Raw genomic sequence first — 18,095 nt, forward strand, 5'->3', positions numbered from 1 at the left:
CATGACTTTGACAATATGTAACGATTGCATCCAATATTTTTCTGTTGGTTTTCAATTTAGAACAATAATATTTTAATTTTATGGCATTTGATGGATGATTAATTGGAATAGAAAACCAAATGGTTTCATCCAATAGCTTATATGCTACTAAAGCAATTTCTTCCATGGTTAATCCCTGAATGGGCTGAAGAGTCGTTGGTGTCAAACTGTGTAAACTATTTCTCTTGTAGTTCTCAAAATCAAGTTGGCTTGGAGAACACTTTAATGTGCCTAGTTGGTAACAGTTAAAAACAGTGTCCCATTTATCCCAAATAGGTTCATCAAAATATAAGAGAATTTTTTTATAAGAAAAATTTGTAATTGGAGAGACAAAGAATGAGCACAACATTTCATCATCAACATGATAAAATAATAAATATAAACTAATAAAAATTCAATGTAAAAATGAAACTAAATAATGTGTTATAATCTAATGAGAAATCATTATAAATATAAAAAAATATGACTTATATTATCAGCTTTAGTCATTTATCTACAACAAAAATAGATACAATAATAAAATGTTAAATGTAAAAATAATTAAAATTACATACCTTCTCTTCAACTGTCTCAGAACATCCAATCCTCCTTTTCTTTAATTTGTCATTGGCAATTAAGAAATGTCTTGCCGAGCGCACACAATCAATAAATGGAGTTTTGAAGAATACCTTATTTGCATAATTAATTGACAACAAATGCGGATCACCTCAGTGGGTTCAACTAATGGATGCAACAATCAAGCATTACATTTTTTATATTTTTTTTCGCTTCTCTCGATACATTATACTTAGGATTTGTTAAAATTTCTTTCACTGCTTGAATGGTATGTTGACCATCAACTATCCAAAAATTGATATTCTTAGAATTTAGATCTGTCTCATTTATAATTTTGATAGAGTTTACCAATGGATCAAGCTCATTGATGTCAAATGGAATCAGAAGAGCATCAGGTAATGAGGTTTGAATTTTTTCTAGGAATGATTTCACTAATACTTGAACATTTAAATTATCTTGTGATCTTAATTTGAACACTTTGGGGGCTTTTTTACATCTTTCGACAACCACTTTTGTATTAAAGGAGTTTGAAAATAGATAGCAATGCTTGAAGGCTTCATGAATCTCATCACATTGGTTTGCAAGGTTATAGTTGTTTCAAATTCAACTTTCCTAGTTTTTTGAAATTCTATAGTGAGCTTGAAATCACTTTTTGTTATATTCTCCTCCAAATCAAATAAATATACTCTTATCAAAGCAAGTAATTGAGAATCAATTCTATCAAGAAATTTACCTTTTTGTTGTAAATGAAGAAGTACAGATGATGTTTTTTTACTTCTTACATAGCGATATCTCAGAACAGTGGCGATGCATTTTAAAAAATCTGCACAACTATTTAGTCCAGATTTAGAGAAGCTCTCAAAGTTATCCAACTTGAACATTGAAATCTTTATCGTATTTGTTGAATCAATACTTGAAGCTTCAATCAAATCTAGTTTAAAATTTGTATACTCCACTTGACATGAAATTAATTTTACCTCATTTTCTTTAATCATTTCCACTTGAAAGTCAATGTCATTTTCATTGTAAGCATAGCAATTAATTATTATTCCTAATATCTATGGTTCGTTTCCATCTATTGATCCAAATAGATACATATCATGAAACATATTCATCGGAGCTTCTATTTGGATGTACCAATCTTGCACAAGCTCATTATATGTATTGTATTTTTTAATCATTTCATAAGTAGAAGTAGAAGGTGTTATTAATACTACCTTGTCAGTTGAATAACTTTTCGTTTTCTTAAGTGATGGTTGTAACATTTCATTTGCTTTTGGGCCAACCAATTCTGCAAATAACAACAAAAAAAATATTTGCATTAATCAAAATGAAAATATAATTTCAAATATTGTCACATAATGTTCTTATAAATACTAAAAAACCACCTAATCTAACCATTTCTAAGAGAGTGTACATAAAATATAAAACCACCATACGAGTTGAAGGAAGCAATGTTTGTATATCACTTTTTTTTGTTTCTTCTTGACTACTTTACTTTGAATTTCAAGCACACCAGATTCCGCAGTTTCTAGAAAAAAAATTATGGAATACATGAAATACCAAATATTATTAAACAACCTTATCATACATGATTTCCATTTACATGGACAATAATAAATGAGTACATATGCTATGCAAGTTTTACTATATGACACCAAAAGTTATCAAGTGGGTAAAACTGCTAAGAAAAGAAACCACCTAATCCAACCATTTCTAAAAGAGTACATAAAATATAAAACCACCATATCAGTTGAAGGGGGCATCATTTGTATATCATTTGTTTTTCTTTTTCTCTTTGCTACTTTACTTCAAATTTCATGCCTAGCAGTTTCCATGGTTTCTAGAAAGAAAAATATTATGGAAGACATGAAATAACAAATAGTATTAAACAACCTTATAATACACGATTTCCATTTACACGCACAATAATAAATGAGTACATATGTTATGCAAGTTTAGTATATGACACTAAAAGTTATCACATAGTTAAAATTTCTTGGAAAAAAAATACCCATGTTAGTATGGGTTGTCCTCATTAAAACCCCACTCCTAAGGCTATTTCCATAGGTTTATTAATCAACAACGAGTTATTAACACAATGTCTAACGATTGTAACAAAGTATAAACTAAAATTGTCATACCATTTAAAAAATTTGGTGTCGTGTTTCTTGAACTTCCTTTTTCCTTGGATGCTTCCTTTGAATTCTCGCTAGCTTCATAGTCCATGGTATCTGAAAATAAAGTAAAAAATTGTTATCATAGTTTCAAATTATTGATGAAAATATGAATTTATAAATACTATAACTACTCACATCATTATATGTGTAACAAAATGAACAAGAACAATAACAAGTGTAGAACTCACAATAATAGCTAATCAAGGTTAGAAAAAGGGCACCCCCAAATAATTTATTATGTTCTTTTAATCGTGAATATAGGAAAGCAAACATCTACTAGGTTTCCTTCTAGCACGAGCATAAGAACATTTCCAAAAGACATTACATTGTGAATAAATAAAAACAATTGTAGAAACTACAACATCATATGTACACAAAATTTATCTCTTCTAGTCATGTACATTCTTAGTTTGCTTTAGAAAAAATAAAAGCAAAACACAATGAAAGAACATTAACTATGGTAATCGTTAGATTTTCTTCTAGATCTTCGTCTAGCACAAAGAAAAACACATAGCAACTTTGCAAGGTGAAAGAAATATAAAATGTGATATAATTACTTCTAACACGAACAAAACCATATTGCCAACAAGAATCTTAAAAAGCAAAAGAAATATTCGCATCCTAGATTTATTTATATTACAAACGCATGGATATTGTCAAAAAAAACATTGTAAGGTGAAATAAATATAGCACGTGCTAGAATTATTTTTAGTATGAACACATTCATATTTCCAAGAAAAACATTGCAAAACAAAATAAATATAGCACAAGCTAAATTTCCTTCTACCACAAACAAAAACACATTGTCATTAAAAATATTGCAAGGCAAAGGAAATGTAACCCATGCTAGACTATATTCTATTGCATACAAGAAGATTGCCAACAACAACATTGTATTGTAAAGCAAATCTAGTGGATGCTAAATTTCCTTCTAGCAAAAACATAAACACAATGTCAATAAAAACACTATAATAATAATATTTCTTGGGACATTTGACCTTGCCTTTTAGAGACTATGAGGTTTTAGTCCATGCCTACATAGACTATTGTTATAATATAAAAAATGTTAAACCCCAAAATGATTAGAAGGCCCTTCATATGGAATATGTAGTCTAAGAATGGGATAGTGTACAAAGATTTCCTCCTATAAAAAACACAAGAACGTTGCAAATAACAACATTACAAGGTGAAAGAAATATAATGCATACTATATTTCCTTCTAATGGAAACATAATCACATAACAACATTGTAGGGTGAGAAAAATTTAGTCTGTGTTACATTTACTTATGACACAAACATATAAAAATTTCCAATGGCAACATTACACGACAAAAAAAATCTAGCACAAGCTAGATTTCATTTTAGCCTAAACAGAAACATGTAAGCATTCACAACATTCCAACGTAAAATAAAATCTAACGTGTTAGATTTCCTTTTAGCGCAAACTTGAGCACATAGAAACATTGTAGAGTGAGAAGTCTATCAAGTGCTAGATTTATGTCTACCACAAATACAAGCATGTTGCCAACAACAACATTGTAGAGTATAAGAATTCTAGATTGTGTTAAATTTTCTTCCAACACGAACACAAGCACATTTTAATTTGAAAGAAATTTAACACATGTGTTATATTTCCTTTGAGCACAAACACAAGAACATAACAACATTGTAGGACTAAATAAGTTTAATGTGTGCTAGATTAAAAACATTGCAATTTAAAATAAAATCTAACATGTGTTAGATTTCCTTTTAGCGCAAACTCGAGCACATAGAAACATTGTAGAGTGAGAAATCTAGGAAGTGTTAGATTTATGTCTACCACAAATACAAGCATGTTGCCAACAACAACATTGTAGAGTATAAGAAATCTAGGTTGTGTTAAATTTTCTTTCAACAGAAACATAAGCACATTTAAATTTGAAAGAAATCTAACACATGTTATATTTCCTTCTAACACAAACACAACATAACAACATTTTAGGATTAAATAAGTCTAATGTGTACTAGATTAACAACATTGCAATGTAAAAGAAAATCTAACATGTGTTAGATTTACTTTTAATGCAAACTCAAGCACATAGAAACATTGTAGAGTGAGAAATCTAAGAAGTGCTAGATTTATGTCTACCACAAATACAAGCACGTTGCCAATAACAACATTGTAGAGTATAAGAAATCTGGCTTGTGTTAAATTTTCTTCCCACACAAACACAAGCAAAATTAAATTTGAAAGAAATATAACACATGTTATATTTCCTTCTAGCACAAACACAAGAACATAACAACATTTTAGGACTAAATAAGTCTAATGTGTGCTAGATTAACAACATTGCAATGTAAAAGAAAATCTAACATGTGTTAGATTTCCTTTTAGCGCAAACTCAAGCACATAGAAACATTCAAGAGTGAGAAATCTAGCAACTGCTAGATTTATGTCTACCACCAATACAAGCACGTTGCTAAAAACAACATTGTACAGTATAAGAATTCTAGATTGTGTTAATTTTCTTCCAACACAAACACAAGCACATTTAAATTTGAAAGAAATCTAACACATGCTATATTTCCTTCTAGCACAAACACAAGAATATAACAACATTGTAGTACTAAATAAGTCTAATGTGTGCTAGATTAACAACACTACAATGTAAAAGAAAATCTAACATGTGTTAGATTTCCTTTTAGCTCAAAGTCAAGCACATAGAAACATTGTAGATTGAGAATTCTAGCAAGTGCTAGATTTATGTCTACCACAAATATAACAACACTACAATGTAAAAGAAAATCTAACATGTGTTAGATTTCCTTTTAGCTCAAAGTCAAGCACATAGAAACATTGTAGATTGAGAATTCTAGCAAGTGCTAGATTTATGTCTACCACAAATACAACATATTGCCAACAACAACATTATAGAGTATAAGAAATCTAACTCGTGTTAAATTTTCTTCCAACACAAAAACAAGCACATTTAAATTTGAAAGAAATCTAACACATGCTATATTTCCTTCTAACACAAACACAAGAACATAACAACATTTTAGGACTAAATAAGTCTAATTTGTGCTAGTTTAACAACATTGCAATGTAAAAGAAAATCTAACATGTGTTAGATTTCCTTTTAGCGCAAATTCAAGCACATAGAAACATTGTAGGTTGAGAAATCTAGGAAGTGCTAGATTTTTGTCTACCACAAATACAAGCACGTTGCCAACAACAACATTGTAGAGTATAAGAAATCTCGCTTGTGTTAAATTTTCTTCCAACACAAACCCAAGCAAATTTAAATTTGAAAGAAATTTAACACATGTTATATTTTCTAGCACAAACACAAGAACATAACAACATTTTAGGACTAAATAAGTCTAATGTGTGCTATATTAACAACATTGTAATGTAAAAGAAAATCTAACATGTGTTAGATTTCCTTTTAGCACAAACTCGAGCACATAGAAACATTGTAGAGTGAGAAATCTAGCAAGTGCTAGATTTATGTCTACCACAAATACAAGCACGCTGCCAACAACAACATTGTAGAGTATAAGAAATCTAGCTTGTGTTAAATTTTCTTCCAACCCAAACACAAGCACATTTAAATTTAAAATAAATCTAACACATGCTATATTTTCTTCGAGCACAAACACAAGAACATAACAACATTGTAGTACTAAATAGGTCTAATGTGTGCTAGATTAACAACATTACAATATAAAATAAAATATAACATGTGTTAGATTTCCTTTTAGCACAAACTCCAGCACATAGAAACATTGTAGAGTGAGAAATCTAACAAGTACTAGATTTATGTCTACCACAAATACATACACGTTGCCAACAACAACATTGTAGAGTATAAGAAATCTAGCTTGTGTTAAAAAAAAATTCAACACAAACACAAGCATATTTAAATTTGAAATAAATCTAACACATGCTATATTTCCTTCTAGCACAAACACAAGAACATAACAACATTTTAGGACTAAATAAGTCTAATGTGTTCTAGATTAAGAACATTGCAATGTAAAAGAAAATCTAACATGTGTTAGATTTCCTTTTAGCACAAACTCAAGCACATAGAAACATTGTAGAGTGAGAAATCTAACAAGTTGTGATGGATTTCTCACACAAAACAATCTCATACTCACCTCCATATCCCTCCACATGCTCCTCCCCATCTAGGAGATGCATATACATGTTTATAAACCACATCAAGTAAATTGTCTCTCTCACTCATGTGAAATCCTGGGTCTTTGTAATATTTCCCAAACCATGCAAATAGAACAAACTCTTAAGATGGATCTAAAGGAAAAGCTTGTACCTTGAGAAATTTGATCCCTTTGTAGGCTATCTAAATCTAGAGTTAAGATGAATCTAAAATGGTTTAATTATTAATAATTATAATTCTTATTTTATTTTATTTTATATTATATTTATGTAATTTAACTAAATTAACAAGTTTAAATAACATTACATAACCTTAGAACATCTCATTCACTTTGGGCTAAAATCTCCCATGTAATCATTCATGTTGGACTAAAGTCTCTCCATGCAATTATTTAAAATCTATAGATATTTGTTTTTATCTTAATCAATAATATGTAATATAAAGTAGAAAAAATAAACTTGGAAAAAAGCCCATAAATATTATAAATATCAAGTGAATTACAATGAAATTTGAACCATTTAAAATTATAATTTTATATTTTTATTTTGGAAAAATTTCAAACCATAAAATTGATAATAATAAATTTTTTTATTAAATATATGGTTATTTTATTTAATTTTATAAATATTATATACAATAATACATGAAAAATGTAATATAATTTCAAAAAATTGTAATTTATAATTTTAAAATTACTAATAAAAAAATATTAACATGCCAAATTCTTTATTATTATTAAAATTTGTAGATATTTATTTTCATTTTAATGGATAATATTTAATATATAATGGAAAGTATAAATTTGGAAATGGCTACCATATTATAAATATTAAGTGCATTATAATGTAATTTGAACCATTTAAATTTATGATTTTATATTTTTAATTTAAAAAATAAAATTTAAAACATATAATTAATTAAATTTATGATTTTACATTTCTAATTAAAAAAAATTCAAAACATAGAATTGAAAACATATTGAAAAGAGGGTCCTCTGCATGGAGCTGGTAGAAATGTTCACTACAAATGAGATAAGGTGTCATTGAAATCAATTATACACTTGTCTGATTCATCACTGTAATGAGCCAAGGTATACGAATTTTAGGGATACCCAAAGAGCAGCCAGTAGCTAAAATTATTTATGCCAACACTATGGAACTAGAGGGAATGGATTCAATGGAGATCAAGACCTTGCTTTGTGCTTTGCTAAGTGGAAGAGGTCCCTATAAATTAAAATTTTTCTGGAGATAGGGACAAGCAACTAATAACAAGTGAAAGCACTAACATGTATCAAGGAGTCAAGTTCCTCAAGGGCATTGTGCAAAGGGATGTAGTTATTGTTGAGGACTCCAACATAATCACAGATTTAATTTAAGGGAAATACCATTGTACTATGAGGAGCATACAAGAGTATGCTTATGTATTACTACTATATTCAATGCTAACCTTAAAATTCATGAAGGGTATATGTTGAACCAGTGTTATGATTTATTATCTATGTTGTTTATAATCAAAGTAATAATGAGAACCAACACCTTGCAAAAAAAGAACAATTATCATGAAGTATATGGAAAGTGAACCAAATGTGTAGCATACCCTCCTAGTGGAATTATGTCTTTCATAGTTGAATATTACCTTGTTATTGAGTCACAAGTGTAATCGCTCAATCATAATGTTGTAACATACCATTGTCATTTTGGAACTTAGAGTGGTGAAAGACTAATTAATGGTTAGGGTTAATTGAGATTTTTTAGATTAAATACTTGTTGAGTGCAAGGACTTGGTTACTCTAATTCTTCAAAATTTGACCCTATTTGGAATTCGAATGATTTAGGAATATTAAATGAAGGGATCAAATTTTTGTATGGCTTGACTTTATTAAACATTTTTTTCAACTAATTTTTTTTTTTTTTTTTGTAAAATAATCTTCTATTTTATTTAAATCCCAAATATTTGATTTTTGATTTGGTAAATAACATTAAATGATTTTAATTTATGAAATTTTCATTGTATTAATTTATATTTTTAAATTATTTATAAATATTCAACTTCATTAGTTTCTTTTAGGGTTTAAAATCTTTGTATAAATAATTTAATGTTCAAAATATTTGTTAATTAAATTTCGATCCTAAAAATTTAATTTAAAATTTATTTTTTTTAGGGTTTTTTGATTTTGGCTCAATCTATATTAATTTCAAATTATTTTTATTTAATTGTTATTTTATTTATTTTAGTAAAAAGTTTATAAATCAAAAATTTGAACTTATGGAATTTTTATTTTATAAATTTATATATTAACTTTATTTTCAATTAAAAAATCAACTTACATAACTTAAGAAGGCTGATTATTAAAATTAATTTATTTACTTTGCATGCATTAAATATTAAAACAATTTGTTAAACATGTCCCCATTAATACCATAAACATTTCCTAATTTCCATGTAATTTTTTGGAGAGGGTAACCAATGGGAATTCATGTCCCTGGACACGGGTTCTCTAACTCTGAGCTCTTTTTCATTTAGGCATCATTCGCTCTTGGGTAATGTTTTGTAAACATTGTTTTTGATTGATTTTTTATGTTGTTCAAGGTAGTATTATTGTTAATTTAAATTTAATTTACTATTTAGTAGTCAAATAGAAAAAAATTATTTTTATACTGGTTATTTTTATTTTTAGATTTAAACTATTTTTTTGACGCGTAATAATTGACATATTTTTAAATTCATTTTTAATATTGTGTTCCCATTGTTCACTTTCTGGGATATGAAATTTTTGTTAATTTTTTTAATTTGGTTTTTGGTTGATTAAGGAGTCAACCATTGGTGATATTCTGGCACCATTGCCTATTATGTAAGAACTGTGACCTTGTTACTGTACCCCATTTCACCATTATTTTATTAAACATTTTATCCTTAATTACATTATATCCATTGAACATTTGAAAAAAACTAAGGAGAAAGAAGAGTTTCAACATGAACATTAAAGACCAGCACCAACTTTGAAAGATTTTTCTTCGCTATCAGGAGCCAACTCTAAATAATTATAGCCACTCCAGATTTAGTGACATATGTTCAGGTGTGTCTTAGCTTTTATTACTCTGCCATTTATTTGCATACATCTCGCTCAATGTTGGGGAATTGTATATAATTTGCAACCACCTTGTCTCTTTCATGATATCTGCTCCAGTGACATTTATTGTCACAATAGTACATTTTCAAGCACAGGAATTAATTTTTAAAAGACTCGTTGTAGTAAAAAAATTGAAAAAAAAAAATCTAAGTATTTTCATTATGGTTATTTTTATTTTAATTAGATTTCGAAACTATTTTAAAATTGACGAAAAAAATGGTTAAATAATTGATATCGTTTTTATAATCAAAATTTCAAAAAAATGATTCTATATGCCAAAAAAATGTACGCTCACATTAATATTCAATACTGTAAATACTTTGCAAGAAGAAGTCTTTCGTTATATGTTTAAACATTTATATTGGACTTTGACAGAAGAGAAACGAGAACTTAAGGAGTCAAGACAAGTTCTATGGTGGATGGCAATAACCATCAAAAGTTGGCATCCTTTTCATTGTGCAATTTGTTTATCGAAAATCTAAGTAAGATGTTGTAGAGCTTGATATCCACTGTTTAGGCATGAACCATACTGCTTTCTATTTGATTTCTATTGTTGATTTTTTTAATAAACAATTAGTTAACTACATGGCTACATCAGAGAGGAATTTACCCCATTTGAAGTAAAGAACCTTAATGATGCTGGTAAAAAGGCTCTATTTATTGAGTACAAGAACAGAAGACCAGCAGTGGGGAAATGGAAAACCAAGGAAAGGTACCTAACATCAAAATCTCTCAGAAATGAACAGAAATAGGACTTTCACCACTGCTCAGTGACTCAAAAGACAACACCAGGAATCACTGCAATCATTGCAGTGTTGATTTATGGGCACACTGAGAAATAATGCTGGAAATTACATCTGAAATTATATCCTACAATTTGGAAGAAAACATCTACGAGAATGTTGAGTGACAAAACTGGAAAGTTTCCAGAAGAGAAGAATATAGCTTATATGAGTGCAGACCACCAACTAAAGAGGACACATTATTTAATCCATTGTCACATATTTAAAGGCATATGTCCATCTGCATGCAATTTTGACTTGTCTAGCAGGGTATAACTCATGAGGTACTCACCGATGAAGCTTGATATGCATTATCCAAAACAAGCAGCAAACTTCACTTTTCCAGCAAACAATTAGTAAAATTTTCATTTTCCAATCTTCTTAGGCAAAGGATCGATTCAGCAACCCCGAAACCTCAGCACACTCTATTTAAAAAAATAGCAATTAGTTTTGGGCTGGGACTATAATCCTCATCAAAATTTTCGACCGCAAGTCCACTGGAGGGGCATCAGATAAAAAGGTGTGTTTGCTTAATTTTTGTGAAATGCGCTCACCAATCAGGTTCCAACCCACAAGTGCTCACAGAGATGACTTAATAATGGCAAGTTTAAGTTGTCAGCAGAGAGTCAGACTCGTGACCTAGTTAACTAAGGTCAGCATAGCAGAGCCCAGCTGGGTTTCACCCAGGAGAACCCTGAAAACTCTGTTTTTTTCAACAGAGCTGGTTGGTAACATAGCAATAAAGAAGATTAAGAGCTCAGCCAACCCTATGTTCTTATTAAGATCTACGACCTCGTTCTAATCAAAAAAATGGGAGCTAATGTTAAAAAAGAGAAGCCCAGCCATGTTCTCCTTAAGGCCTGCGACCCCACTCAACTCAAAAAATGGGGAGATTCCGTATATAAAAAAAAGGCCCACGACTATGTTCTTAAGGCCTGGGGCTGCCCACCTCTCTTCCTCACAAATAGTTGGCCTCCATCTAGACCTTCTCATGTTTAGACGCCCTCCATCTAGACTTCTAATATTTAGAGCCTTTTGGGTTCCACCTGTGTCTAACCAAAGGAGGCTGCAACGAAGTAATTTTGGTACTCAGAAATCTCAAGCAGAGAACCGCTTATCCAATTGGCTAGTGAATGTCATTTGCCAAAAAGTACCCTTGGGTTCAATGTGATTGGACTGAGCAACTGATTATATAATATGGGCCCATTGTCTATGGCACCGATGGGATTGTAGGTCGTGGAAGAGGAGGAGGCCGTGATTTTCGATCAGATGAACAAATGCATGGAGTGCCTGCGGTAGCTTGATTGTTGATACAGTTAGCCTTAGAACATATGGATGCCTGCTCTTGGAAGCTTAGAATTTTAACGAGTATATGAATTTTGTGTTCTCACATCTTTGACGAATGAATCGATTTGATTGAGTTAAGCATAAGAGTAGTCAATTCATGCTAGTATTTTCCAATTTCTCTCCCAACAATCTAAGTTTAAATTGATCATGCAGATTTCCCCTGGGATAGGCAGTCTCCTTGGTCGGGCAAGGCCATCATGGTGACAGTGAGTGGTTGCCTATTATGCGTCTAGGCTGTCCCATTGAGGTTAGGACTTTTCCTCCTAGGTGATAATTTGAGTGGTAACAGTGAGTTTGGGTGATATTTATGAGTTAAACTTTAAAGAATAAGTCAGGATTGATTCAGATTCAGCTGATTAGACTCTGTTTCCTCTTAAAACATAGTCAAACTCGCAACTCCACTTGGACTGGGAAGAGTCTGATAACACTGCCAAGAAGCTTCGTATGGCATATGGCATAAATTGCAGAGCAGTAAAAGCATTAGTGGACTGAAAAGAAAATGTCATACAGATCAACTTGGTTAATAATTTACTCAGTCCATCTATATTTAAGAAGCACATCTATAATAATTGAAAAGCCACTGACCTTGAAGAAGAGGGGATGGTTGAGGTTCTGTTCCTCCATCTGTTTGAGGACTGCAAGCCAATCTACTCTTTTGGGCTTCATTATTCTCACCCACTTCATGATTAATTCAGATGGATCATCCTCTTCTGATAAACAAATTATATGTTTCATCAAGGCCTTGCTCCTTCCAGACAACTTTGGAGGCAGAGCTTCTATGAGCCTTTTTTGCGCCTTATCCAATCCATTGTCGTCTACATCAGCCCACCTCAATCCCTTGCCCTTTACTTGCTGGTTGTCTTTATCTCCCCCAACATCAGAATCTGATTCGTCCTCTGCATTTTCAACCTCAACTTCATAATACTTTTCTTCTTCGGTTGTCGCTGTTGCTGTCGTTAATGGGTGTCCGGGGCAACAAGGTCGGAGTGCAGAGAATCGAGAATGTAATATTCTGGGAGGCACGGAAATTGCAAAGCACGTGGAGCATAAACTGCAATGTACAGAACCCTAGAATTGCATTGCACACATAAATCCTAAGATAAGTCAGCTGGCATCAAAATCAGAAAAAGCATAGCACTTGGAGTGCATTAAATTTTGATGTGTGGAACCTTAAATTTGCATTTGTGCACAACATAAATCCTATTCAGCATGGGAAACCTTTCAGGGAAACATCCTATTACATATAACAGAAAGCGCAGCACCTGTAGTAAATTCCAGGAAGAAGAATAAAGATGACCCTTGCAATTATGTTCAGCTTCAATTACACAGGCACACACAAAAATACAAAATAGTTCCATTTTAACCCTCAGTAGATTCAAAGTAGCTTTGTGAATTTGAATGATGAACCTTGGGGTCCACAAAAGAAGTGAGTTAAATTTTGGAAGGAAAATAATGCTAGAAACAAGATGTGACCTGATCATGATTTCTATTCTGTTATGATACCATTGTCAGGCCAGTGCTTTAAATTAAATTTAGATGATATGATTGCAGGGTTAAATTTTATTTTCTCCTTACCATAACACCCCTTATTTTTTGGCCAAGTCAGGGACTGATTTCCCCAATCTGCTGCTAAAATCTATTCATATCAGAACTGCACTTCTGGGTATATGGCTGAGAATTCTCTTATTTTTCCTGGGAGCCCAACTTGGGCCAGCAATAGTAAACTCCCACATTTTTACAGTGAGACCACAGCTCAGCTGACATGGCACTAAAGTTGGTACCAACTTATTATCAGATGCATCTCATGGAAAGTGAGTAATTGGAAAATAAATATGGTACATATGACCATAACCATGTACACAGGATAGTCCTTCCCATTAATATATACACTACTAAATAAATAAAAGATGAACACTTCTATTTGAATCTGGAAAAATGACTTCTAAATCAAAGTTTTATTGCATCAGATCATTGCTATAGCTAAGAAACAAAATGACAAATTCTTTTATTTGTCAGATCACCACACAATGCATGGACAATGGGCTATTTATATGTTTCAACCAAACTAACGGTATAAGCCATCAAACCTTCCAAGATAAAATACGAGTTCATCAGCAAAATTTTGCATCCTGGATTTAGAAGGTAAGTTCGTAACTCAAGTCCAGATATTTCTCGTAGCTCAGAGAAGGATATTTTCTCAATTCAACACAAACAGAGACAGATATAATTGTTATTACATAAATAAACAACAAACGTCAAGAACTCCCTCTGGAATCAACTTTACATTAGAAAATACCCACCAAAAAAATAGTTTTACATTGTAAAACTGCAAAGTAAATACACCTAAAGCTCAATGGAAAAATCTCGAATTGAATTTTTGTATATAAAATTTTATGCTGAACCATCTCATTTTATAATTTTAGCATATACTATTTTATATTGAACCATTTCAAGTTTTTAAGGATAAAAAACTTGAAATGCATACCTCTCAACAAATAATACACAATTTATTAAGGATCAAAAACTTGAGATTCCTACCTCTCAACAACTAATAACACAATATATCCTGCTGGGCTAACATTGATCTATGCTAGTTTATTTACAATTGTTATTTAAATATACACCTTGATTGTTATTCAAATATACAGCCCTGTTTAACAGGATCTATGTTAGTTTATTATTATTTAAATATGAAGTAAAATAACTAATTCATCCCTGATATGGCTCTGTAATTCATCTTATTAAAATACCATCACATCATCCCCAGACTGGCTTAGAGTAGTTTATTGTTATTCAAATATGACAAGTAAAATAAATAATTAATCCCTGCCAAGATATGGTTCTATTCTTCATTTTATTAAAATACCATCACATTATCACCAGACAGGCCTAGATTACCTCCTTTCTCTACGTGCAATAGCAAAATAAGATCTGGGCCTAGAGCACCTCCCTTATCTATATGCAATAACAAATTTAATAAGGAATAATACATCTTGATTAAGACAATACAGGTTCCAATTATTTTTAAAAGAAGCAGCATAAAGAAACTACAATGGAGATAATAAATGAATTATTGTCCATAATCTTCTCTTAATAGAAGAAGCATGCCAAAAGCCCTATCTAATATGTAATTTATGGAAATCTTTCAGCTGCTCTCTGCTTATGAGAGCATAGCTACAGAGTTTGGTACAGTGAATACATATTATAGCATCCAGACCACTAACCATGCAATTTCAAAACAATATATTTAAATTTTATCAGAGCAGCGGTTACAATACCTGGATTTCACACAAATAAAAGGTCCTTTATATTTCACAAAGAACAACATTTTTTGCAGAATTGGATGCAATTGCCGTGTCCAACAACAACATGCACAGGGCATGGAAACCCTGAAGACCTGTTTGGGACCATCAGAAAAACTGAATAATTTCCACATCTGAAACAAACCCAAGCACATGACATTTCTAATTTACAAGCACAAATCCCCTTTAAATGCTGCAATTATCTCAAAAATAATTCAGGACTTCATATTGCAACTACCACCCACCAGTTATTATAGAAAATACTTTTCCCAAAGTAATAAAGCATTAGCCGACTTACCAGAACCAACCAATGCACATAATTTTTTTGTTTTAAAGGGGGGGCTTCTTACCAGTAAGTTCGCATAAACCCTAAGCCCAAAAACCCCAGTGATTAACCACCGTGCAGCTTCACTTGAAGGACCCCGCGCTCATATTTCTGCACAAAATTCGAGCGTTCATCTCGTTGACGGTATCAATAAGCCCTCCTAAGTCCATAGTTCCACCGGAGGCCTCGTTCTCCTTGTCTTTCTTCTCCTGGGGTTTAGCCGCTCTACGCTTAAACTCAGTTGCCTTCTCGAAGAAATTCCCGTAGATATACTCTGTCGTGTAGCCCTTCTCCTCATCATAGAGCATGATGTGACCGTGCCATTCCCAGACGCGGTAGCCGGGCTCTGGGTCCTCGTGGAACCCCACGCAAACCTGGTGCTCGCCAATGGTGACGGCCTGGCCGGAGTTCGCCTTCAATTTATCAGTGTCCCCGCTGGATATAATCTGAACGATATTCTTCTCCAGCTTCGCCTCCTCTCTCTCCAATGGGCTCTTGCTCTCGTCCGCGATGATGCGATCATACGAGTTGGATAGGAAGGTATTGGTGTCCAGAAAAGGGCTGCGCATATTTAGCCGACTCATCATGGTGCTCACAACCAGGCTTTCGAAAGAGTTTTTGGTGGAATACTGGTTCGCCATTTTCCCTCCGATGGCTGATATCCACTCTCCAAGACTTCCTTCCGGTGGATATCAATATATAAATTGCAATGGCCAGGCATATGTGGGCTCTCAAGGAATTTAACAGCTTGGGGATTGGAGGAAACCAAAGGGAAAAGGGCGAAAGCAATAAATTTCCTTTGCCTTTATCGCCATCAGAGTATCAGTGTTTATCTTCATGCCTGACAGTTAAACCCCAAAATTAGCATCCTTCAAGTTCATATCCTCTGGCAGCATTTAACAGCTTGGGGATGGGAGGAAACCAAAGGGAAAAGGGCGAAAGCAATAAATTACCAGGAAGCGCAGGCATGGCGCAAGATGCCACGGGCTTGGGACTCTTCTTGACCTTGACGAGACACATACGGCAATTTCGGCGATAGAGAGGCGGAATGATAGCAGAAGCGAGGGACAGGCGCGAATGATAGCAGAAGCGGGATATCGACCCCCGCTAGGCACCCAAATTCCGGCCTAAAGGATGAAGACCATAACAGAATGATTGAACAATTTCCCGCTGAATGTGGACGCCAGGTGTCAGTCTCAGAAACAAAAGGACGACGAAAGTTTCTTTCAAAGGAAGGCCTATCGGCCTAATAATAATCGATTCCTTTCTACTCGTGTTTTGAATTTCTGGAATTTTTATATAAGAAGTCCCATTTTAACGAAAGCTCACCTAAGGGGGAGTCTCCCTAAGCACACTAGCATTTCCTCAGCTCTTGTTGTTGCTACTTGAAGTCTTTTTGCTGAAGTAAAATGCAGTGGCATAGATTATCTTGTGTTCTATGTTCCCAATCCCAGTTTTCATAAATATTGTTTTTCCATTGTTTGCAGAGTTGGTATCTATGTTCTAACAAGACTGATTTGAACACTTTAAGTCAACGTAGAGTGTTACGTTGGTATCAGAGCTCCCCCCTACATAAATAAATCTCACAATCTGGAAGATGCAAGTGGAATTGGAAAACCATCTCGGTAATTGGCTAGTCCTCTGTGCTTTTATTCAAGTTACTCTAATATGTTACCTGGTACAATTATGTTTTGTTCTAGCTCCTTGAATCTCTTGGCTGTATTGACTAAGTTGTTATTTGCAGCATCATGGTAGTTCACTGTGCACTTAATTTGAATTCCTCTTACTTAGGATGCACTCTTTCATTCATTTCATTTGCTTTATTGATACAACCATATCTGGATTAAATCTCAACCACTTAAAGATTAATATCCAAAACTTACCCTTGATATTGACTGTCCATGGACAACCCAAGAGGGATTCCTTTCTGTGCTAATTGTCTCGAGCAACCCAAGAGGGATTCCTTTCTGTGCTAATTGTCTCGGGTAACCCAAGAGGGATTCCTTTCTGTGGATTCCTTTCTGTGGTAATCTTTGAAATGCATGGCAGCAGATAGCATTTAGGGACATAGTGCCCAATGCATCCATGAACCAACGAACACTTAACCAACTTGGAATTGCATCTGTGTCCATTGCTGAAGTCAGTTGCAACCTCTATAAGAGTAGCTTCTGACCATGCTCACTTTATCAGTTGCGCTTCCACTTGCGCCTTTAGTTAAAAGAGACACTTCCGCTGAGCCTGCGATAGAACCATTTCAGTGCACCATATAGT

General features: G+C 32.8%; 1 protein-coding gene and 1 long non-coding RNA gene across 2 annotated transcripts; both read right to left on the minus strand.

The window, feature by feature from the left end:
- Positions 1–1,831: 1,831 nt before the first annotated feature.
- Positions 1,832–13,464, minus strand: LOC149181712 (uncharacterized). The gene is made up of 3 exons (XR_016257027.1): positions 12,783–13,464; positions 2,739–2,828; positions 1,832–1,885 (listed from the first exon to the last, which is right to left on the minus strand). It is a non-coding gene; the product is annotated as an uncharacterized LOC149181712 (long non-coding RNA).
- A 1,829-nt stretch (positions 13,465–15,293) lies between these two features.
- On the minus strand, positions 15,294–16,582 carry LOC149181713 (uncharacterized). Its single transcript, XM_089418380.1, has 2 exons — positions 15,850–16,582; positions 15,294–15,594 (listed from the first exon to the last, which is right to left on the minus strand). The coding sequence occupies exon 1, from the start codon at positions 16,463–16,465 to the stop codon at positions 15,908–15,910; it is 558 nt and encodes a 185-aa protein (XP_089274506.1). The 5' UTR covers positions 16,466–16,582; the 3' UTR covers positions 15,294–15,594; positions 15,850–15,907.
- Positions 16,583–18,095: the final 1,513 nt, after the last annotated feature.

This window comes from Pinus tabuliformis, chromosome 3_2, assembly GCF_031772625.1.
Source record: "Pinus tabuliformis cultivar Carrire ecotype Pingquan chromosome 3_2, CPIR1, whole genome shotgun sequence".
Lineage (NCBI taxonomy): Eukaryota > Viridiplantae > Streptophyta > Pinopsida > Pinales > Pinaceae > Pinus > Pinus tabuliformis.